Source organism: Peromyscus leucopus, chromosome 15 (genome assembly GCF_004664715.2).
Source record: "Peromyscus leucopus breed LL Stock chromosome 15, UCI_PerLeu_2.1, whole genome shotgun sequence".
In the NCBI taxonomy this organism is placed as follows: Eukaryota; Metazoa; Chordata; class Mammalia; order Rodentia; family Cricetidae; genus Peromyscus; species Peromyscus leucopus.
This window is the reverse complement of record NC_051076.1, coordinates 49,116,429-49,140,245: the sequence shown is the minus strand read 5'-3', so window position 1 is coordinate 49,140,245 and position 23,817 is coordinate 49,116,429. Positions and strand designations below refer to the sequence as shown.

The window sequence follows — 23,817 nt, the reverse complement described above, 5'->3', positions numbered from 1 at the left end:
TAAGTATAGTATCTATATGTCATACTTGCTGGGTACAATGAGAGTTCTTGGACAAAATGTTTTTAGTAAACAATACAGGAAAGGGAAGACATTGAAATTCTAGTTAAGATATTCAGGACTCAACTAGCTGCATAATGCTGTGTAATATTTATTTTTCTTCTGGACTGCTGATTGTCCTGGTGAAGCCACATGAAAAGACTGAAATCAAGTACTACTGATGGAATGCTCTGTTGAGTAAGGCATCACCAGGAGCATCATGAAACTGAACTGAACTCCAACATTGTTTAGAAGAAAAAAAAAAGTGTCCAAGATTCAAAGAAGATATTTTAGCATGAAGGAAAATGAAAAGGGGTGGGTATAAGGCACACATGTGCTTATTTAAGAGCTGATTAAATTCAAATAGCACAAGTCCCATGAAGTTCATGCAGATACATGTATTGAAACTGCTTAATGAAAACATCTCAAAAAAACAACATCTTTATGGAATCACGAGTCACCCAGGTTCAAGATCCAAAAGAAAGTAACTTCCCATCTACCACCATGGAGGCCGTAGGAAGTGAAAGGAAATGAATGTCTACTTGAGTTCTATGTCCTGTGGTGCTAGCCTTTCCAATAAAGATGGTAATGAAGACATTATCAGATAAAAGAAGATAAAGAGGATTATCACCAACAGAGTTTCTTATACAGAATAATAATAACAATTAGACTTTAGGAGAAAAGTAACTGGTAAAATGAGGATATATATTAGATGATCTTTCTGCTCATAAAATTATGTTTATTTTTGAGATGAAACCTAGCACTGGAGAATGGTTCTCAATATATGTAACAGGAAGTGCTAAGGGAATCTTTAAGTAAAACATGGAAAATGGGAAGCACAAATAGATTTCAAAGATAAGAATAGTTTCTACTTTTTCTTTGAAATATAAAGTGTCAGCGTTAGTAAGGATGGCAAACACAGATCTATGGTGACTTCAGTGATAGGTGGTTAGGAAATGATTAGAGATAGCATACTCAAATTGTGTGCTCAAAACCAACAAAAGATGCATGCCAAAATAAAATTACTAAGAAATATTCCTCCCAAGCAAGGGAAAAAGGAGAAATATGGTTTATAATCACAGAACTCAAACACAAATTAATAAAAGAAGAGATATATTAAACTTACTAGGAATTGTTTTACATGCAAGTGATCTGCATACGGAGATTTTAGTGGTGGACTAGGCAGTTGAAGTTTCTTTATAGATATGATGTAAATTTATTCATCAGCAATATATAGTTCATATTCAATTGTAAGTGACTTGATTGAGGTAATTTGGGAAATTTCTGTTCTTGTAAAACTAAGTCTCCACAGGTACTCATAGAAAATACCTGTATTTTTAGGGTTTTTTTTTTTTTGGTGTGTGTGTATGTGTGTTTGTTTGTTTGGTTGGTTTATAGTGTTTCTTCAAGTCAAGGTTTCTTTGTGCAGCTCTGGAGCCCTTCCTGGAACTCACTTTCTAAACCAGGCTGCCCTCAAACTCATAGAGATCCACTGCCTCTGCCTCTCAAGTATGGGGATTAAAGGCATATTTTGAATTCAACGTGTAAGAATATCCCTGGTGCATGAGCTGGCTTTCTGGAGCCCATTGCTTATGGTTGAACGTCTTGTTCACCCTTGATGCAGGGGGGAGGGGCTTGGTCCTGCCTCAGCTGAATGTACCAGGTTTTGCTAACCCCCTTTTGGAGAAAGGGAAGTGGGGGGTGGGTTGGAGGAGGAAGTAGGGGGAGGGCGAGTGGGAGGAGGGATGAGGGATGAGAGGGGGAATCTGTGGTTGGTATGTAAAATGTTAATTTTTTTTAAAAAGGAAAATCTCATTACCCCTTATCATATGTGGCAGGCATGAAATCTGGTCCCTGGGTCATTAGAGTGGGAGAGCTGGCCTTGCCCCTGACCTGCTGTGGAGTGGTTCCTGTACCTGGCCTGGTTAGCACAGTAGAGCTGACTTTGTTGGTGAGGGCTTGTCTGAGCTGGCCCTTAGGACATGAGAGTGGGATAGCTGGCCCTCCTTCTGGCATGTGGTGGCATGGGCTCTCAGAGACTGAAGCAGCAAGCACAGGCCTGCATGGGTCTGCAGCAGGTGCTCTGCATATATGTTATGGCTTTTAGCTTAGTGTTTTTCTAGGACTCCAACAGTGGGGGTGGGTGTATCTCTTACTCTTTTGCCTGCTCTTGGGACTCTTTTCCACCTATTGAGTTACATTGTGTTGCCTCAATATGAAGAGGTTTGCCTTGTTTTATTGTATCTTGTTTTGTCCTGTTTGGTTGTTGACTCTTGAAGACCTGTTCCTTTCTGAAGGGAAATGCTGAGGGAGTAGATCTGGAAGAGAATGGATATGTGTGTGTGTGTGCGGGGTTGCGGGGGGGAGGTGATTTGGGAGGAGTGGAGGGAGGGGAAATTGCAGTAGAGATGTATTGTGTGGGAGAAGAATCTATTCTCAATTTTAAAACAAAAAAAAATTAGAAAAATGCTTCTCATAAGAATTACTTCACTTTATCTTCACTAATGTACAGTAATCAAATTACATTATCAAATAAACATTGGGAAATATGATGGCCTACCTTTGCATTTTGGTGGCTCTGTCCAAACCCCATTTTGACACATCACTTCTACTTCCCCAAATAGTTCAAAAGGTTTATTACATTCATATCGCACTCTCTCATTGGGTGGATATTTATCCATGGGCCTTGTTACTATAGTAGCATTTTTCACAAATGGTGGATCCACACAAGAATTGTCTAAGGAGCAAATGAAAGTATCATTACCTATTTGTTCATCATAAGTATGCAATCAACACATAAGATTCTAAATGTATTTCTCAACAGATGAATAGATAAAGAAAATGTGTTATATTTAGACACACATACTTTCTCACATACTCACACACAAATAAACTCATGAAATTCATAGGCAAATGGATGGAACAAGAAAAAAATCATTTTGAGTGAGGGAATCCAGACAAAGAAAGACATATATGATGTACATTTGCTTATATGGATAATAGCTGTTAAGTCAATGATAGTCAGGCTATAATCCATAGACCAAAAAGGGTTAGGTGTAGAAGAAATGACCTCCATACCATGGGAAAAAGGTATAAATAGTTATGGAATAGGGAAGGAGTGGCAAGGAACAGAATACATGGAAGTACAACTAAAATTAAGCAACACTTGAGGGATATTATAGAAACATAATACAGTAGAAACTTCCTAAAATGCATACATATATGAAGACAATGTAAATGAAATAACCAAAAATGTGGGGAGACAGAGCCCCAGTTGACAATTCTTGTTATCAAATGAAGCTTCTAGTACCAGGATTAGGTTACATCTAATTGAATTAGTAGCCAAAGATGTTACATGAGAACTTACAAAACACCCAGGATTTTAGCAAGACTATAGGTTGTTTTACACAAACTGGAGGCAAGGACACATTGTGAAAGACAATACCTTCACAACTCACTGAACACAGCAAAGTTGAGCTGGTGCCTACATATAGGCTAGCATCTTTGGTAAAGGAGGATATTTTGCATGCTACCAAAGTAGAAACATAAACACCAACCTATCCACACACCCTTGATTTATAATGGAATTATTTCTGCAACTTATGATAGGAAAATGAAGACACCTAGCTGTAGATGTAACCAACCATCTTATTAAATAAGAAACACAGAACCAATGCAAAGAAGAAAGACAAGAGATCAGAGCTAAGAGCCTTACCCTGCAGCTAGCCTCTTCAGCCAAGAGACCTTTTCGAAAGAGACCTACTTCCTGTGTGTTTGTCTTTATATAGTCTTTCTGTTCTGCCTTCTCATTGATTGTAAACTCAAACACATGACTACCTCATAACTACCTGTCTGTAGAGACTTCCAGGTCTTCTGTGGTTGGTATTGAGATTAAAGGCATGTCTCTCCAATGCTGGCTGGCTGTATCCTTGAACACACAGAGATCTACCTAGCTCTGTCTACCAAGTGCTGGGATTAAAGGCGTGTGCCACAAACGGCCAGCTCTGCTATGGCTTGCTATTAGCTCTGACCCCCAGGCAACGTTATTTATTATACATACAAATAAAATCACATTTCAGTACAAATAAAATACCACCATACCTAGCTTGTTGGATTGACCAAAAAAAAAAAAAAAAAAAAAAAGGAATACAAATTAAGAACTTCTGCATGAGATGTAACCCATTTCTCACACTGCTTGGGTGACCAAGAACCTGAGACTAGATAGCCCAGACACTTAATACTACTGTGAAACCAAATACAACTCCTGTAAAAAAACAAAACAACCAAACAAACCCCCCAAAATTAAAACCCATAGAGATAAAAGGACTCCACATGATATTCTTCTACACTCTTAGATCAGTGCCTTGCTTGGCTGTCATCAGAGAAGTTTTTTCCTGCTGCAGATAGGAACAAATACAGAGACCCAAATAAAGACATTATGTAGAAATCTTGGAACACTCTAAGATTTGGTGCAGAATGTCTCCATCAAATCCCTCCATATATGGCTCAAGGACCCATGCAGAAGAGGAGGTGGAAAGAGTAAGAACCAGAAAAGATAGAGGATACCATGAAAGCAAGGCCTTCTAAACAAACAAGATTGATGCACATATGAACTCAGAGACTGAGTCAGTATGCAAGAGCCTGGATTGGCCTGCACCAGATGGGGTTCTAGAGCTAAAAGGAGCAGGTGCCACAGGCCTACATCCCTACCCTAGAAGCAATTTCCAATTGATAAGCACTTGCATATAAAAATTTTGAGTTCTGCAAGGAAGTATCACATGAGAAACAAGCTACTTAAGGGCAGGCTGCATGAAATAAACTCAAAGACATCTTTGGAGGTTCTTTGTCTCATAATGTCCTGTTAGGGCTTTTCGTTTTTCAAATTCCATTTTATTTTTCTGTTTTGTTTTTGGTTTTACTTTATTTTATTTATATGTTCCTTCTCTCTTTTAACCCTACAGATCCTTTGTGTGTGTGTGTGTGTGTGTGTGTGTGTGTATTATGGTTTCTAGTTAAATGTATTTTTGGAATTCCTGAGTGTGGGAATGAGTGGGGCTTTCAGTCTCTATCATTCTTTTGTCTTTTCTTAAAGGGACTGTGTGCAGATGGGATAAGAGGTGGAGAGGAACTTAGCGAAGTAGAGGAAAAGAAAAACATAATCAGGATATATCAAGTGGGAAAAAATCCATTTTCAACATGACGGGGAAAAGATTGTTTCAAGACTATCAAATTATAGAAAAACTACGATCAAATAAAAAATATCCTAATATCCTAACAATTAGAGAAAATGATATATGTAGAAAATATCAATTGAAAGGTGATTCTTTAGCAATGCATTTACAAATATTTACACTCTACACACCGAGTTTGCCCAGAATCCATTATAGTGGACTCAAGGACTTTAGGTATTTTTCTATTTAAGATCTCTAGGATGAGCTCTCAGTGCTAAATTACATTCATAAACCCAGTCCAAAAATACTGATGATACTGGCCATGGACCACACTCTAGAGAACATCACTCTACTAGCTTAGTCATTGGGTTTTCAATTTCCTGATTTGATTTTAAAACATAAACCAACTTCATCTTGCTTTAAAAGCTAACCTTTGCCCACTTTCAAATTATTTAGACCTTTTCATCAATATTCTAAAAATATAATAAATACATGTTGAAAGTTCACCGGACTACCTTTGCATACCAGCTCTCCAATCCACTTTCGATTAACACATATCACAATGTTGGACCCATCCAATTGATAAGAAGGTGCACATTTGAATGTCACTTGTTCACCTGACCTGTATGAAATTTTTTCCTTTTCAATGAGTATGGCATTTTCAAACCTGGGAATATTGTCACAATTAGTTCCTGAAAGAAAAAGAATATATAGGATTTTGTTTTCAGGAAACTGTAGAATATCCAATATATAAAACAATAGTAAGGTTCATTGAGAACAGTAAATACTGTAGTTGCACATTTTGATTTAGATATATGGAATTGTTTCATATTAATGAAAATAAATGAGGTGGGAATGAACACGGATAAAGAATACTGATAGTTATAATTCTTGAGATATTTTCATTGTGTATTCAATTTTTTCTCACTTACTTTCCACTCTTATGATATATTTCTATTTTTTTAGATTCATCAAATGTAAAATAATTATAATTATTATTTCAAATTTTTAGAGCATATGTAGTTGTGGTGGCATTGCTGTTAAAACCATCACTGTAGTAATGAGTTTCTTGAATAGAGCCAGTGTTTTCTGAAGTCTGAGGATGCTGATAGCTCAGGGTACATGAAGCAAAAATGAAGTAATTGGGTTCAAAGTATCAAACTATATTTTACCAGTACTGTGTTTGTCTGTTAGCATCCAGTGAAATCTTATGATATGCTAGAATTACAGCATACTTTTTTTTTTATTTGTGCCACATATAGCTTGAATTATATACTCTATTACACAAAGAATGAAAACAAAGCTATACTTATGCAAGCTGGTGGCTGGGACCACTTTCCTCCTTCACATTTAATCAGTGCTGGTCCATCAATTCCAAAGCCTTCAGCACAATTGTATGTCACCTCTTCTCCATGTTGGTAACTGTCTAGCTCATGAGACACAATACCATGTTGGATTGAAGGTGGAGGTCCACAAGGAAGTCCTAAAAATAACACAATGAGAGGAACAGAGTGAGATGATTCCACATTGCACTAATTCAGAAACTCACTCTCATATGTCAATTCTATGTGTAGTAGTACTAGAAGGAAATGTTAACAAGGAAGATGTTCTATCACAGAAGAGGTGGACAGTGCTTCCTAAGACCACATTCTGTTATCTTGCATCTGCTAAACTGCTTAAACACCAAAAAAGAAATTGACACCAAAATATCTAAAAAATCATGAGTGGCAAATGAAATAAAAAAGCAAGAAATAATATTCTCAGGAAACCTCCCATGTATTACAGGTGCAGCACATTGTGGGGAAAAGACAGGGAGGAGTTTAACACCTGCTGACAAATGAAACGATGCAACTCACATGAGCAGGTGAAGTTAGTAGACTATGCATTATATTTAAAAAGAGAAATTCAAGTGTAAAATGTATTTCAAGACAATCAATATGTTTAACAAGAGCAGGATAAATTGAATTATGCAAATGGAATTTTATGGTTAATAGATTAACAATTGTATGTGCCAATCTAAATCATTCTTTCTCCCAGTTTTCATGAGAGTATATTATTGGTAAAGACTTATTCTAAAACCAGAATTAAATTTTCATGCTGTTCTCACTGACACAACGAGGTGGAGCACTCCACTTTCCCATGTTGCAGGTTACCCCGTGTTCCTCAGCCATTATAAATCCATCCTCACAAACATAGCTGAGTGTAGTGCCGTGTTCATGAATTCTGGACTCCACTCTGTCTCTTCTTTCTTCTGACACTCCGGGTAATTTAATAGATCCGTGGTCTATTTCAGGGGGCTGGGAACATGGAATTTTCTCTATATGAAGAACACAAATGAAAGAGTGAAGCATAGATAAAATTTTACATTGGAAAATAAAAACAAACTCTTGGGATTATGTCTCCACAATATTATGTCATTTTTTTCAATATCCTCCCCTACACCAGAATTCTCAATGTAAAATAAGTCAGAGCTACTGACCAATGCAGCGTGGTAATGACTGCCACCTCCCATCTCTGCACACCATTTCTTCTGTGTCCTGTATTATGTAATTGTCTTGACAAAGAACAGATACTTTCTCTCCATCCTGGTATTTCACTGTGGTTTGCATCACTTGGGCATTTGGAATCTGTGGTGGAGGAGGGCAGAATTCTTTCTCTGCTCCTAGAAACATTTGAAGTCAGAGTTCTTGTCTAAAGATAGTATCTTAATTGTTGAAGTAATAATTTTCTTTAAATATTAAATTATTTATGACAGTATAATAATCATATATTTTATATTTTTGAAGTTTTCTCTAAATCACTATAAAATAAAGACATCTCACATTCATTTTTTGATTCATGATGTAAAAGTGTGCTTTATTACTGGTTGTTAACAATAATTTTTTTCTATTTCTGCTTAAGTAGAGTGGAACTACTAGAATGAAATTAACAGTTAAGTCATTAATACATTTTCCCACAATCTTTGAACACGTAGCTAGTCATACAGGAAAGAAAAACAACTACTACCTTACTTCAAACAATAATCAAAATGATATCAGACATGATAAAACCAGAGGCAATCACAAAACAACACGTGCACCTCATGAAAAGGTACATAATAGGTTGATTTTTGAATCACATGGAAATACCTTCTGTGAAAGTTTTTAAGAAATATCAACTGAGGAATGGCATTCAAAGTGGTAGAGATAAATACATATATAGAAGCAAATGTAGTTGAATAAACTTGTTGCTATTTAAACAGAATTGGAAATATCAAGCGAGTCAGTTTTATACAATAACAGATTGATTACTACAAGAATGAATATTCTATTAGATTAACACTATACATATTCATACAGAAATGCATGATGACTAAGCAAAGGCATAGGAATTGCATGGAGCATTTGTTGTATTAAATAGGTAGAAGCAATGGGAATCTAAGAGTAAGGGACTATAGAGTTTGCTAGAGTGTTTTACATTACAGGTCAATAAAATATGTAATACATGAATTTCCAAATCATCTTCTCTATTAAAAAGTATTTTTCCATTATGTCTGTTATGAGACAGTGTCTTCATATATGACAGGGTATTTAATCATATGAAATCTCAAAGGTATAGTAACCTAAACAAGACCTGCATGATGACAATACCAGTTGACATGTCAACATGGATGGAGAAAACCTTACAAGGCCCTTCTCCTACGTGAGGAACTACGGGTAATTAAAGAGTGTCTAGAGAGTGATAATCCGTTTGCTCCACAGATGAGTGAGCCAAAATATCTGTTACTCAATCCTAAGCATTTATTCCTAAACACATACATGTAGAAGAAACACTAAATGGATTCATCAGGTTCAATTATATAAGCCAATTTGAGTGGGAATATGGAGAGTTGGAAGTGATAACAATTCAGGATTCACATATGAAATACTAAAAAAAAAACTTCCATTGTTTTAATAGTTCAAAGACACTACTATCACAGGTGAGAAAGGACTAGAATAACCACTACAAGACAATGCAAATAAGAGCTTACCTCTACAGTTTGGCTCAGGATCCCACCTTCCATTGATGCATGTTGAGTGTTTATGCTCCTTCTTTCCTCTACATTTGTAACTCATGCTAAAGTTATGATTAAATTCTTTCTTATTGGGTTGAATTCTGTCCACATAAGTTAGCTGTGGTGCTTTACACTTCTTCAGTTGATCTGTTGCTATGTGAAAACATTTCCATGAAAAATAAAACAATTACAAGAAGTGAGCTAGTTGTTACATTAAAAACAGCTATGTAGTCATTATACAATACCTAAAATCCTGCCAATCAAAATGCTCAGGGTTGCCATGCAGAAGTGGTTTATGAAAACTGAACTACATCTCATGTCCATTCAGTCTTTTATGTCTCAGAGAGTTTGTGTTGTGAAGGGATTTGGGTACTTGGCAACTGCAAGTACATAGGAAATCACTATCTCAGATGCTCTACTTAGGAAATGATTATGACATGTCCGGCTTTGGTACCATACTTGAAAGCTGTGAGAATGTTCATGTTTGTTTTTCCCCCATTATATTATCTTTATCCAAACATTTAAAAATATTAAAATAGAAATATATGTGGATAGGAGGTAAAAAGTTTCTAGTTTAAATGTCCTTTTTAGATAGATGTGATATAAGAAAAAAAAATCTAGTTCAGTCCCTTGCAGGTTTCTCAAATGCCTGTCTAAAGTTAGTGAGTTCCTATGAGCTTGGTTCAGTTGCCTCTGTAGATTTCCCCGTCATGGTCTTGATTCCCCCTTGCTCGTATACCTATACCCTCTTCCTTCTCTTTGAATAGATTCCTTGAGCTTGGCCTGGTGCTTGGCTGTGGATCTCTGCATCTGCTTCCATCAGTTACTGGATGAAGGCTCTATGGTAACGGTTATGTTATTCACCAATCTGATTACCAGGGATGCCAGTTTGGGCACTCTCACCACTGTTGCAAGTAGTCTAATCTTGGGTCATCCTTGTGACAAGATTCCTGGGAATTTCCCTGGCACCATGTTTCTCCCTAGCCCCATCTAGGCCCTCTGCAGATGGGATTCAGTTGTGTAGCTTGGTCTGCTTTAGGGGCTCTTGGAGTGGTGTCAGAATCTATCCCTGGTACATGAGCTGGCTATCTGGAGCTCATTACCTATGGTGGGAAGCCTTGCTCAGTCTTGATGCAGGGTGGAGGGTCTTGGACCTGTCTCAACTTAATGTACCAGGCTTTGCTGATTCTCCATAGGAGCCCTTATCCTTTTGGAGGAGGGGATGGAAGATGGGTTGGAAGGGCGAAGCTGGAGGGGAGAGAAAGAGGAGGGATGGGAGGGGGGGTCTGTGGTTGATGTGTAGAATGAGTGGAAAATTTTCTTAAATAAATAAAAAAGAAAAAATAGTCCTAGGGTCCGACTTCCAGCACATTGACTTCAGCTTTCAGCATGTGGAACAGACAGAAATATCATAGAAGTTCTGAGAGAGGAAAGTTTGTTGTAGGGGAATAGGAAATGGGTACTTGGCAGACTTTATTTCTTAGCTTTCCAAAACATGAAAGGAGAGTGCTATACAATAACAGCAATTATGTTTTGCATAACATAATCATGTCATCTTGGGAATTAGTATTGACATTTTAGTCACATAAAAATTTGCAACTAAAAATTAGATCTGACTGAAGATAGCCAACAAACATTTACAGATTATACTATTAATTTATGCTCATCTGTAGATATGCATCAATCTGTAAAAAAAATAAAGTTTGAATTGCCACTATTTAAGACTAGTTGTTTCCAAAAGGAGTACTAACTTCAGAAGTATATAGTAGCAAATATCTCTGCAATAAAATATTAAACTTTTTGAAGTATCAATTTGAGGCACACAGACTTACCAACACATTGTGGAAGCTGGGTCCACCTTCCACGAATGCATGAAACTGACCCACTTCCAATCATTGTGAATGTTTCCAAGCAGGTGAACTCCACTGAATCTCCATGGTGGTAGGGTGGGTTAGAAAACTGTACAGAGCCATGCTTAAGTTCAGGAATGTCTCCACATGTTTTTTCCTCCTCTGTAGTTGTTTCACAAACATGTATTTAAGATTAAGAGGTCACATGAGATACAAACAGTGTTTAAATAATAACGCTTTAATTACCAATACATATTGGCAATGTTGTCCACTCCCCATCAACACACTGGATTTTATTGGGTCCCTTCAGGATAAATCTAGGCTTGCAATCATATGCCACCACTTCACCATGACCATATTCTTCTTTCTTTGTTCCCTTAATTTCTCCATTGAGGACTTCGGGAGGCTGATCACATGATCCTACTTGACCTATTGTGGAAATATTGTGTAAATATAAATGAAAATGTTCATCTTACAGTCTAACAATCTAGTATATGGAGAAACTAAAAAAATTATTAGCCATATCACTTTTTATAACATATTAAATAATGATATTTACACTAGGCTCACATTTCACAATTGTAATATTCCCGCTGAAACAGCATTGGAAACATTTTGAAGGTGGAACAGTGTCTGATAAACTTGATATCTTAAAGATGGATGCAAGCCAATCAGCAATTGTAGTTGTGTCAGTTATAATGATGTTCACATTTCCTGGAATTACCACTTTGCAGAAAATATCACCACTGTAGCAAGCATCTAACCAGTCTGTTTCAATTTGTCTGATACATGGAATCGAATTAATAAAAATCTGCTTTCATACTGTTTTGACGTAGTCTGTGAGAAGGGATGGGAGGCGCATCCTTTAAAAATGCCAGCATTAATGTTAATCTAGACAAAATGAACTAAGTCTTTGTAGTCTCACCTGTCATGTTTGCAGGGGTAAACACAGGACTACACATTTTACGAAGCAAGTTAGCCTAGGATTATCCTTGTAAATAAGTTATTACTGTGCACTAGCCACACAGCACATGGCTTGACCATGGCTGTCTATATCTCTGAATATGCTCGAGATTAGAGACATAACAGAAGACTGGGGGATATTAGGAGAAGGAAAATAAACTTCTGATCCTCATCCTTTACATGTTGGGAAACTAGGGGACCATCCAAAGTGGTAGCATTGCACTGAATCAGGTCCAACTCTGTGTCCTGGTCGGCAAGAAAATTTCAACAAATCTCCAACTTTATATTTTTCTTTCTTGGGATTGACAATTAAGTATGGTCCTAGTAAGGGAATACTGCATTCGCTTTCTTTAAAGTAAGATAATTAGAATATACAATTAATTATTGTTAAATAGGTTTATCTCCCTCACCCACAGTCACAGGAAGCATTAGTAACCCCCTTCCTTATGAAAAATGCTGCATATTAGATTTGATATAGCACCCAAATCTATATGGAAGTCTCTGAGAAATGTAAGATAATGCGATATATTTGTTATAAACCTGATTAATAAAATCAACTTATTTTTACTGGATCTGATTTGATGTAATGAGTTATTAATACTAAAGTCACAACTTCCCTATTCTCACAACAAAAATTGTTCTCTCATATTTGAAATTAATACTATGCAATATCTAAATCACATATCAAAATTTTCAGTTTAATATAATTGAGAAAGTATATCACAGAAAATCAGTTCTAATGTAACTGAAGTTAGGAAAATATAATTAGTATATTTTGAATTGAAGAAAATAAAATACATGCAAAACAATTACATTACTCTAAACTAATTTGTTGTACTTCCAATTTAATAACCAATTGTTAATTATTCTGACTCAAATTAGGAATGTGTAATATTATCCATTAAAATAAAAATTTTCCTCAATACTTGGGATTCTTGTTACAAAAAACCAACTAAGTAAATATTTTCTTCCTTAATATTTTCTTTTTTTGGTAATTTATTAGTTAAAAATCACAGGGATAATATTATGATGATACAAAAAAGATAATTCATGCTTTCAAAAGTAAAATGTTAATACATACTCAGCAACAGATTTGAAAGACATGTTTTAAAACAAGTACTAAATAAATACAGTGTGACTGGAGATGGAACTCAGAGAAATGCCACATGCTAAGTGTGTGAGACCCTCTGGGAATACTCCCCAAATAATTCCTTTCTTTTATTATTGAGTTTTAGACTAATTGGGAAAAATCATCCTGAACAAGACTCATCATAATTCTTCTATAATAAAATTACAATAACTTAGAGATTATCTTTTATTTGTATTTCTGTCTGTTTATGTACTTTTGCTTATTTTATAGAAATTATCATACTAACATACCTAAGTGAAAAAACATCCTGTTTTTCATTTTATCTTTTTAATTCTAGGACTGACCCTTAGGCTTTGGGCTAGCCAAGTATTGTCCAACTCAACTAATAGTCCTGCCTTTGTATTCTCATTTAGTATTCCATTGTGTTATAGAAAGCCCTGATTTCCAATGAAAGAGATACCTTGGTAAAGGGAGACATCATGGGGATAGGAAGAGACTGGATGCTTGAGAAGTTCCCAGGAATCCATGAGGATGACCCCACCTTAGAATACTAGAAATAGTGGCGAGGGTGCTTGTGCTGGCCTACCAGTAATCAAACTGGTGACTACCCTGTCATCATAGAGCCTTCATCCAGTAACAGATGGAAGCAAATGTAAAAACCCACAGTCAAGCACTAGGCAAGCTCCAGGAACTCCAGGAGTCCAGTCAATGAGAGGGAGGAGGGATCCTATGAGCAAGGGGCATCAAGATCATGAAGAGGAAACCTACAGAGACAACCAAAGCAAGCTAATGGGAACTCATGAAATTTAGATCAACAGCTGTGGAGCCTGCATGGGACTGGACTAGGCCCTCTGCCTAGTGAGACAGTTGTGTAGCTTGATCTGCTCATGGGGTCCCTGCAGGGGAAGGTCTTAGACCTGCCTCTACTGAATGTACTCCTCATGGGAGGTCTTACCTTTTTTGAGGAGGAGATGGGGTATAAGTTGGGGATGAATGTTGGGGGAAAGGGAGGAGTGATAAGAGAGGGATCTGTAATTGGTATGTAAAATAAATAAAAAATTTGTTGATGAAGAAAAAAGAAAGCTGTGATTTCATAATGTTGAGCTGTGTATAGTCAGAGAGAAATTAATGATCACCATTTGTTTAGTTTGATTTTTTTTTTTAAATTTAGGGATCACTTGTTTGTATTTGTTTATGATAGGTCCTCCTATGTAGCCCAGTGCAGGGAACCTTGAAGTCAGCTCAAGACCCAATTCTCTGCATAAAGAAAATTTATTTGCTCCAGGGGGAAAAGGGCAAGAAGTAAAATGACAAAGACAGCAAATAAAAGACAGGCAACAAAGAAGGAAAGGAAGGGAATGAGGGAAAATGGGAATGGCATGGGGGTTTTGGGGAAGAACTACCTCTGTATAGAAAGAAGACAGACATGGCACATAGGAAGATGGCGGTTTATAAAGGTAAAAGGGGAAACCCTTTGTTAGCATGAAGTGTTTGATTTTAATTGGGCTTGTCAATTAAGTGAGCCAAAGGGGGTTTTGATTGCTGGATTTCAATACTTTGATAATGGACCTTGGTAGTCAGCCTCAGAATTAGGAAGTGGCCAAGTAAGGGAATAGACTTTGGTGACTAGCTTTAGGAGTATAATCAAATTGTTTTTTGGGAGGCAGAGGGAATGGGGAAGGGCAAAGACTGGCAGAACCATGTTTGCCATGTTCAGGCTGACTAGAGTCCCATTACCCAGACTGGTGTAGAACTGAAGACCTTCATACTTCTACCTCACAAGGGCTAAAATGAGAGGTGTGTACCACCCTGCCAGGTGTAGACAACCTTAATGATTTCCGTTTGAGTTGACCCTTAAGCGTTTCATAGTCTCTGCTGCTATTCTTTTAATTTTTTATTTCTACTTCTCTTCCTTCACATTGTTCATGTTTGGATGACTGTATTTCATACCCAAATCATAATTTTGATAAGTGAGACCTAGTTTAAATAATTAAGAGCTTTCATTTATGATAATAAAACAATTATGCTTTAATCAGAGATATGTGAAATATACAAGTCATAAAAACGAAAGATTAATTTCATATATTTGTTTGCTTGTTTTTGGAAGCAGAGACTCGATATGTATTCCAACATGTCCTTAAATGTAACCCCTCCTGTGCCCAGCTCCTACGTGCTGGAACCACAAGCATGTGCCAATTACACTTGAAGAATGAATTATTTTAAAATGCATTATCAGGCTAATGAGATGGATCAGTAAGTGTTAGTGCTGGCCTCCAAGTCTGGAGACCTGAGTTCAATCCCTGGGAGTCCCATGATGAAAGGAGGAAGCTGACCCTCATAGGCTCTCTGACATCTACATGTGCACTGTGGTGTGTGTTAGCTCTCAAACTCAGGATGCATGGCTAACTCAGGTGCCTAGTGAACATATCAAAGGAGATACTGACCAGTCTCAGCATCACCAACAGTTGTTACAAAGGCCTGACTCCTCTCAGTACATTCCTCTGCAAACAACCTCTGCAGAACCTGAGTTTCACTGCCCTGTTCCATTTACTCTTCTATAGATAACCCAGCCATTTTGGCTACATGATTTCTTTCTTTCTGAGTTTCTGGGTTCCCAGGTACTCTCTTTGCTCCCTCTCTCTTCTCTTCCTGTCTTGCTCTCCCACACCTCTCATTGCCTGATTCAGCCTGGACCCTTCCAGATGCCTCTGGCTGTTTTCTCCCTCATATCTACAATAAACTTACTCCTCCCATACCTAGGAACAGTCATGTCCTTGTTTTGTCTTTTTTTTTTCATTCAGTGTGAACACCTCTAAAAACACACGCATGCATGAATGAATGCACAGGATAAATAAATGAATATGATGAAACAATAAAAGCAATTATGATCATCTTCAGCCTTTCAGATATTTCTTTCTCCCAGTTTACACTAAATAAGAAAGAAGAGTCTAGGAAATTCATTTTTTAAGTAACATATAAATATTTAGTTTTTTTTTTTTTTTTATAAAATTCAAGGGAAAATAATACTCACCATAGCATGAGGGTTTATCAGACCATCCATCATAATTACATGTTATGGAGCCTTTGGCATTTTTATGTTTGTTTTCATATCCAGTGTGGCATTCATAGTCCAATTTGTCATTGAGTTTAAACCATGTGCTATTACTTTTAGTTCCAGAATTCTCAAATATAGGCCGATCACAAGACTCTAATGAAAAATAGAACAGAAGATTTCATTTCTAATGTGTCAATGGACAATCTGAGTAATTCTCATGAGAACCAAGTATTCATAGGTTAATATGCAAAAACAAATTAAATACTATATAAAAACATCCTTAGAAGACCAACAGTAACTGAAACAGACCAACTGAAACATTTATTAAAATGAAAAACACACTATTATATTGTATTTATAAGCCCACTTAAGCTTTTTAAAAATATTATTTAAAATAGTTTCTCAGCTCAAATTTTCTTATACTTATCCCATACTACAAGTAAGTAAACACGTTCATATGTGTTTTGTAGGGCAGCATTTTGTGAATTCAGGTCACATATTTAGTAGTTAAAATGACTCATAAAATATAGAAACGTTGATTACCTGAATTTTGTACAGGTGCATTTATTGTATTATAGCAAAGATTTTCTCTTTCACAATAAGAAAATCCAGTAAAGCCTTAATTATAATTTAATATAAATGAATATTTCATGTAAATAACCTTAATTGCTTTTCCTTTACTAGATACTGTGAAAGTACAATAGATTTAAGAAAATAAAAATTAAGAAATTAGTGACTGTCTTAAATTGCCATTTCATTTAAGGCATGTTGAATAGTTCTTGAAAAATACCACTGGCTTCTTTGTGATAAGAAAGATAAGCTGAACTAATTATTATTTTTAGAAAAACTTCATAAAATACAAGACAAGAAAAACTTTTAAAAAAGCAAAATTTCCTACTACATGGAAACATTTCTTTCTTTTCAATATCAAGATATTTGGCGAAATATTCTTAGGAGGGAAATGTTCTGAGATAGACTGTAACTGATAGTTACATATTATAAAGTTATTACATATTCTGGGATTTAAAACATGGAGATATATATTCCTTAGAAACTTTACCTTATATATAGGAGAAAAGGCTTTGATATTCAAGGCAGAATACCTTTTAAAAATGCAGCCAGTCAAGGAATCCTTCACTGGATTTAAAATTATATATTTTAGAGCATTGAAAAGGGAAATGAACTGATATTCAACAATACAGGAATGAGTCCAAAAGGAAAAACAAATAGTTGTGTGTATTCTTTCTTGAAGTTTAAAACTCATCTTTCAAATGAAATAGCATCAGCCAATCAGCCACATAAAAGGAAAATAAAACTAAATTCTTATACATCACCAATATAATGGCAGGAATATCATGAAGTACTCACTAATACATGAAGGTTGAGCTGACCATCCATTTTGGAGGCAGGTAATTGGTCCTGATGTTTCTCCACTTGCCGTTACATATCCCTGTTTGCACTTAAACTGTGTTTTTTTATTTAGAGCATATATAAGATCAGATTCAGAAAAAAATCCATTCTCAATTTCAATATCTGACTTTGAACATGTCTCTAAAAGGGAAAAGAGTAAGAAAAATGAGTGCATGCTCAGTAGCTTAAGGATTCACAATGTAAAAATTATAAAAATAGCCATTGGACATTTATATGTGATGTCTTGGTTAATCAAAATAATTTGCATTACTGGGTTGAAGAAAACTAATCATAGTTTTAAAGATATGCCATAATCCTCTCTGAAAATTTTTTTCTAACCAAGCAAGATTTAGATCAGTCACAAAATTTTATTTTTTGTCCAAGAGAATCCATAATCCTTCAGAATGTCTGAACTCTTGAAAATGTGTTTTCTTGTATTTTTCTTTAAACCCAAGAGTAAATTGGCTCTTTTAGATGTATAGAGCTCATTTATCCAATTAGAGTTTCTGTATTTGGATGATGATCTTGTAAAATACATAGGTGTTACAGATTCCAGTACCAAGAGTTTGAAATGTCCTCATAACTGCATGCCTAAAAAACAATGGATGTTCAAAGTTCAAAGAAGTTCAGGACAAATAATATGTTTATTCAATGTTCTTATGCCAAGATGATGCCTTCTCAAAACTTGTGCAAATGAACTTGAATGTTTAAAAGCAAGTTTATTAATTTCATTTTTGTAAGCTAAATAATGTTTCATTGTGAATGTACCAGATATAGATTCATTGCATGAAAAATTATTTTTAAAACAGTATAGCAGTATACTTCTCACAATTACTAGATTTCTTCTGAAAACGCATATTTTCTTATTTGTGGATAAGTAGGAAATCAAGGGAGAAAACATTGACTATTTTATATAAATACTACTGTAAACATAGGATAAACATTAGGAGGTTGTGCTATGTAGTGAAGGGACAGGAACACCATCAAAGAGCTGGAAAAGAATGAAGAATAAAAAACAATAAATGTTTTCACTTTGTGTACTTAGAAAAAAAGTAAATAGCAACATAAGCACAAATTTTGAAAACCTAGAATGATGAAAGGAGATCAAGCAGAAGTTAGACAAGGGAAGATAATGCAGTCCGTGGGAGGCCAACTCCTGAGAACTGCCCCATGGTTGTGAATAGAAGACATCTGAGTAGCGAGGGCTTTAGGAAACTTTTTTTAATCTGAGGGTCTTTAGAAATAACTTTCTATCTTCCTGACAGGTAAATAAGGAAACACACATGCTTTCTGGTGCTAACTTTCTTTTTTATTTCGTCTTTAAAAAATTCTTTCTGAAAATGTCTCTGTCTCCACATAGATACATTCCACATTGTTGCACTCTCCATACATTCTTCACACAGCCACATACCTCCTTTGCACAGTTACATCTCTTATCTACACATCTTCATTTTCCTTGACATCTCTTTCTTACATAGCTCCACATCTCTCTTCTATACACATTTCTTTTCTCTACTCTGCTACATTCCTTCACATGTTATTACATCACTCTTGACTCATTAATTTTCTCACTCATTCATTCTCTCATCTTACTCTCACATTTCTTCTTCTTCTTCTCCTCACAGCCAAACTCTGAACAATTATATGTTACATTTTCAGGGTCTGACCCATTCTCATAACATATGATAAGTCGCACAGTTTTTCTCAGGTTATGATGGTTGCACTGACTAACCAGTGAGTAACACTTGGCCAAGCACATCTTAGCTCTTTCCCAGACAGAGAACAACATTGAAATTCAGTACTTAACAATAGCGGTAGTTGACTGAACCTAGAGTGGTAGGGGTACATGCATCAAGAGAATTACTGCAGGGGGTTATGTCTACCAAAGTTGCTTTTGCTTCAGTTCTGACCTTGATTCATTAATAAACATGTGGAATTCTGTTTGTGTATTCTCTGCAGGAGCAGCTAGTCTGTTTTGAATTTGTTCTGAAATCTAAAATTAGCTGTCTTTGTGACTGACAATAATGTTACTTTACTGTGTCAGTTAAGAAAAATATTCTTATACAGCTTCTTATCCTATACAGCTTAGGCAGAAATCATCTTTCTCAATCATCCACAGTTATATATATATATATATCCACAAATATATGCCCAGTTATAAGACACTACCAATGGTCTGTGGAAAGAACCCCACAGCTGTTCTTTTTAGGGAGGTAAGTAGTGTCACATGAGAAAGTTACAGACAGACAAACCGGTTTCCACAGTCAGAGACCCTACAGACTTTGCCTAGTGGGGCTCCCCAACGGAGAGATATTCGTCTAGTGGGTTGACCTGTTAAATACTAGTTTTCACCTGCTGTATATTCCCAAGCCCTCTGGTAAAGACATTGCCACCAGCAGCTCTCAGCAGGAAAACTAAGGAAGTTATATGATCTTGTAAAGGAAAGTAATACAATTATAAATAAAAGAAAAACAGAGTGTTAGACAGTAAAAAAATGTGGAAACAGGTTTATAGTTGAAAATTACCCATGACAAGTATTGGAAGACAAAGAGCACTGGACTAGAATTCCAAAGTATCAAAAGATTAATGAGGTACACTATCAAGGTGGCTTCAGGACAGACCAATTCCAGCACAAGGAGGGAAGATGGCACAGATTCCCACCCTAGCTGAAGAGTTATCGACAATCAATAGCTATTGGTAAAGGAGATTATTATTTCTTTAAGAGCATACCACTGGTAGATCAGCCACTCTCCATTATAATACTGCGTATCCAAGAATATAAATACATCAGATATTGGACTTTATTAGTTGGTTTAAGAAGGAAAAAAGAAAAGAAAAGGATACAAAGTTGGGTGGGTGTAGAAGGGTGAGAGTAGTTCAGGATGGGTGAACATGATCAAAACACATTGTATGAAATCTTCAAGTAAGTATAAAAAAGATAATCTCAATAATTAAAATAACTTTAAGTGTTCAATATAAACAAAAATAAATCACAAATAGTATTTACTTAGATCTCATTGAGTATAAAAATACATATACAGAAAACAACTGTTAGAAACTCATGATGAGCCAGGTCATGCATGAAAATATTCATAAGTTATACAATAAAACATTCAATTAACAGGATTTTTAGGTGACTGCTATTAATAGTCTCCAAGATAGACAAAATTAAAGTATGATAATATACTCCTTGCTGATGTTTTAGAATCTAAAACTCAATTCTCCTGATGTTTAGGGGAAACGAAGTCACCTGGAAGCCTTGTTCATTGCTGTTTATGGATGCAGAATATTCCAAATAGCCTTAAAATCCACATGCCAGATTCTCACAGCTGTACACATGAGACAGTTCTCACTAATTTCAGCTTTAGATATTTGTTTAAGAAGTATTTTATAAATTAAAATATAATGACTTATGTTCAATTTTCATAAATAGCTAAAAAATTATCACAATTAAAAGCAGCCAAAATGTTAACTAGTGGTATATAATATATATATGATATATCTATGTGAAGATACATCTTTACATAATAAAAATTAGTTATTATCCAAGACTTAAGATGGGAGAGTGACACAGATATTCTACTGAGAAGTAATGGAATTAAGTTAGAAAAAATGATGCAGAAATCTATTGATATCTTATAGTAAAACTCAACACTGCTGGAAGAAAAGACAAGTTGTTACCTAGAGTGGTGGAGTTGATCATAGACTGAAAAGGAAGGGAACAAGAGAAATTGCTAAAGAGTTTAAACTTGTTCTAGATTGATGGGGTTGTAGTCATATAAACCCACTCAATTTTCAATGACCTGAACACTAAATATGTGTGAACTGAACTAATTCCTTGATTTAAAAAAATTTATTCAAAGTTGAATCTTTGGAATGTAAAGATGTCAGTTGTTTTAAGAGCTTGTTGAGTTACTTGAAATAAGAAAGTAATATGCAAAGTAATCTACCTGGATAGGATAAAAAAAAGCGAAAATCCACAGAAATATGAAAAAGGACTATGTTCATATAAATAAGCCCAAATAACAAAGATTCAAGAAAGAATATGTAAAATTAAGTGTAAGAACAAAACTAGAATAAAGGAAAGACTATCATAAAAATTCAGTATAAATTTTAAACTTGTCACTAACAGTAATCACATAGAATTTTAAATCACAGAAGATAAAAATTCTTAAAGATAAATACATAACATATGTGAGTGGTTTCAAAAAAGGCCCCCAAAGGAGTGGCATTATTAGAACGTGTTGCTGTGGGATGTTCTGTATGTCCTGTGGGAGCCCGTTCTCGGGTTCCTCGTGACTTTACTCAGCAGGTCCGCATAGAGGATGATTAGGACCATGGGCCTGAATGCAGGTGTCTGAGATGGTCTGCACTTGGCTGTGCTGGGGGATGGTCTCTATGTCAAGTTGCTCTGATTGGTCAATAAATAAAATACTGATTGGCCGTGGCTAGGCAGGAAGTATAGGCAGGACTAACAGAGAGGAGAAATAAAAGAACAGGAAGGCAGAAGGAGACACAGCCAGACGCCGCCAGGACAAACAGAATGAAAAGATGCCAGTAAGCCACCAGCCGCGTGGCAGGGTATAGATTTGTAGAAATGGATTAATTTAAGCTATAATAACAGTTAGTAAGAAGCCTGCCATGCCATACAGTTTGAAGCAATATAAGTCTCTGTGTTTACTTGGTTGGGTCTTAGCAGCTATGGGACTGGCAGGAGACAATTATTTTTGCTGACTATGGGCAAGGCAGGAAAACTCTAGCTACAACATGTGGCCTTATTGAAGTAGATGAAACCTTGTTGGAGAAATTTTGTCACTGTGGGAGTAGTCTTTGAGGTCTCCTTCACTCAGGATTCCCTCAGTGTGACACTCAGAGCACTTCCTGTTGCCTGGAACATGTAGGATTCTTAGCTCCTTCTCCAGTACCATGTCTGCCTGCATGCTGCCATGTCACACCATGATGATAATGGAATACACTTCTGAAACTGTAAGCAAGCCACCCCAATTAAATGTTTTCTTTTATAAGAGTTGCTATGGTCCTGGTGTCCCTTCACAGCACTAGGAATCCTAACTGAGACAGAAGTTGGTAGCAGGGACAGGGGTATTGCTGTGATAAGCCTGATCATGTTTTGGTTTGGAGAAATTTGGACTTTGGTTCTTTGGGTTAGGAAAGCAATGGATGCTTTAAGCACTGCTTAATGGGCCATACTAGTATGGAACATGGAAGACATCGGTTATTTGAGTTATTTGAACTGTGACATGTTGGCTCAACTGGTTTCAGATAAAAATAATTTTAGTATGTGTCTTAAAGATCATTCTTGTAATATTTTGGTGAAAAATGTGGCTGCTTTTTACCCTTGTCCCAAGAGTCTACATGAGCCTTAAGTGAAGTTTCAGATTAATTCTGTTGGTAGAGGAAATCTCAAAACAGCCTAGTAAAGATTCTGTTGTATAGTTATTAGTGGTAACTCCAATGAAGATTTATAATGAAGAAGCTGAGCAAATAAAAATATAAAGTGTACAGATTGAGAAAAGGGTCACCAGGAAGTGGAATAGAGGAGATAAAAAGATTAAGAAATGAAATAAATGGAGTGGTGACCTCAGGGCAAGATCCCACCCAGCTAAGTTTCCAACTTTTGAAAAGAATTTAAAGAGAAACTTAGAGGTGTGTGTGTGTGTGTGTGTGTGTGTGTGTGTGTGTGTATGTGTGTGTATGTGTGTACTTGAAGTTCTAGCTAGAGCAATAAGACAACAAAAGGAGATCAAGGGGATATAAATTGGAAAGGAAGAAGTCAAACTTTTCCTATTTGCAGATGATATTCTAGTATACATAAGAGACCCAAAATTTCTACCAAGGAACTCCTACAGCTGATAAACACCTTCAGTAATGTGGCAGGATACAAGATTAACTCAAAAAAAATAAGTAGCTCTCCTATATACAAATGAAAAAGGGGCTGAGAAAGAAATAAGAGAAACATCACCCTTTACAATAGCCACAAATAACATAAAATATCTTGGAGTAACTCTAACTAAGCAAGTGAAAGACCTATATGATAAGAACTTTAAGTCTCTGAAGAAAGAAATTGAAGAAGATCTCAGAAAATGGAATGATCTCCCATGCTCATGGATAGGTGGGATTAACATAGTAAAAATGACAATCTTACCAAAAGAAATCTACATATGCAATGCAATCCCCATCAAAATCCCAAC

General features: G+C 35.9%; 1 protein-coding gene across 7 annotated transcripts in view; it reads right to left on the bottom strand.

The window, feature by feature from the left end:
- Nucleotides 1-23,817, bottom strand: part of LOC114707193 (complement factor H-like) — a 148,878-nt gene that overhangs the window by 6,391 nt on the left and 118,670 nt on the right. For 5 of the 7 annotated variants that reach the window (XM_037211350.1, XM_037211351.1, XM_037211349.1 and 2 more), the window contains 11 exons: nucleotides 17,567-17,749; nucleotides 16,175-16,351; nucleotides 12,228-12,401; nucleotides 11,337-11,519; nucleotides 11,073-11,252; nucleotides 9,217-9,393; nucleotides 7,687-7,869; nucleotides 7,315-7,524; nucleotides 6,517-6,690; nucleotides 5,723-5,899; nucleotides 2,597-2,773 (listed from right to left, as the gene is read on the bottom strand). In XM_037211350.1, coding sequence (XP_037067245.1) covers nucleotides 2,597-2,773; nucleotides 5,723-5,899; nucleotides 6,517-6,690; nucleotides 7,315-7,524; nucleotides 7,687-7,869; nucleotides 9,217-9,393; nucleotides 11,073-11,252; nucleotides 11,337-11,519; nucleotides 12,228-12,401; nucleotides 16,175-16,351; nucleotides 17,567-17,749 — 1,995 coding nt within the window. The remainder of the gene's footprint in view (nucleotides 1-2,596; nucleotides 2,774-5,722; nucleotides 5,900-6,516; nucleotides 6,691-7,314; nucleotides 7,525-7,686; nucleotides 7,870-9,216; nucleotides 9,394-11,072; nucleotides 11,253-11,336; nucleotides 11,520-12,227; nucleotides 12,402-16,174; nucleotides 16,352-17,566; nucleotides 17,750-23,817) is intronic. The other 2 variants (XM_037211352.1, XM_037211354.1) reach the window with 2 other exon arrangements.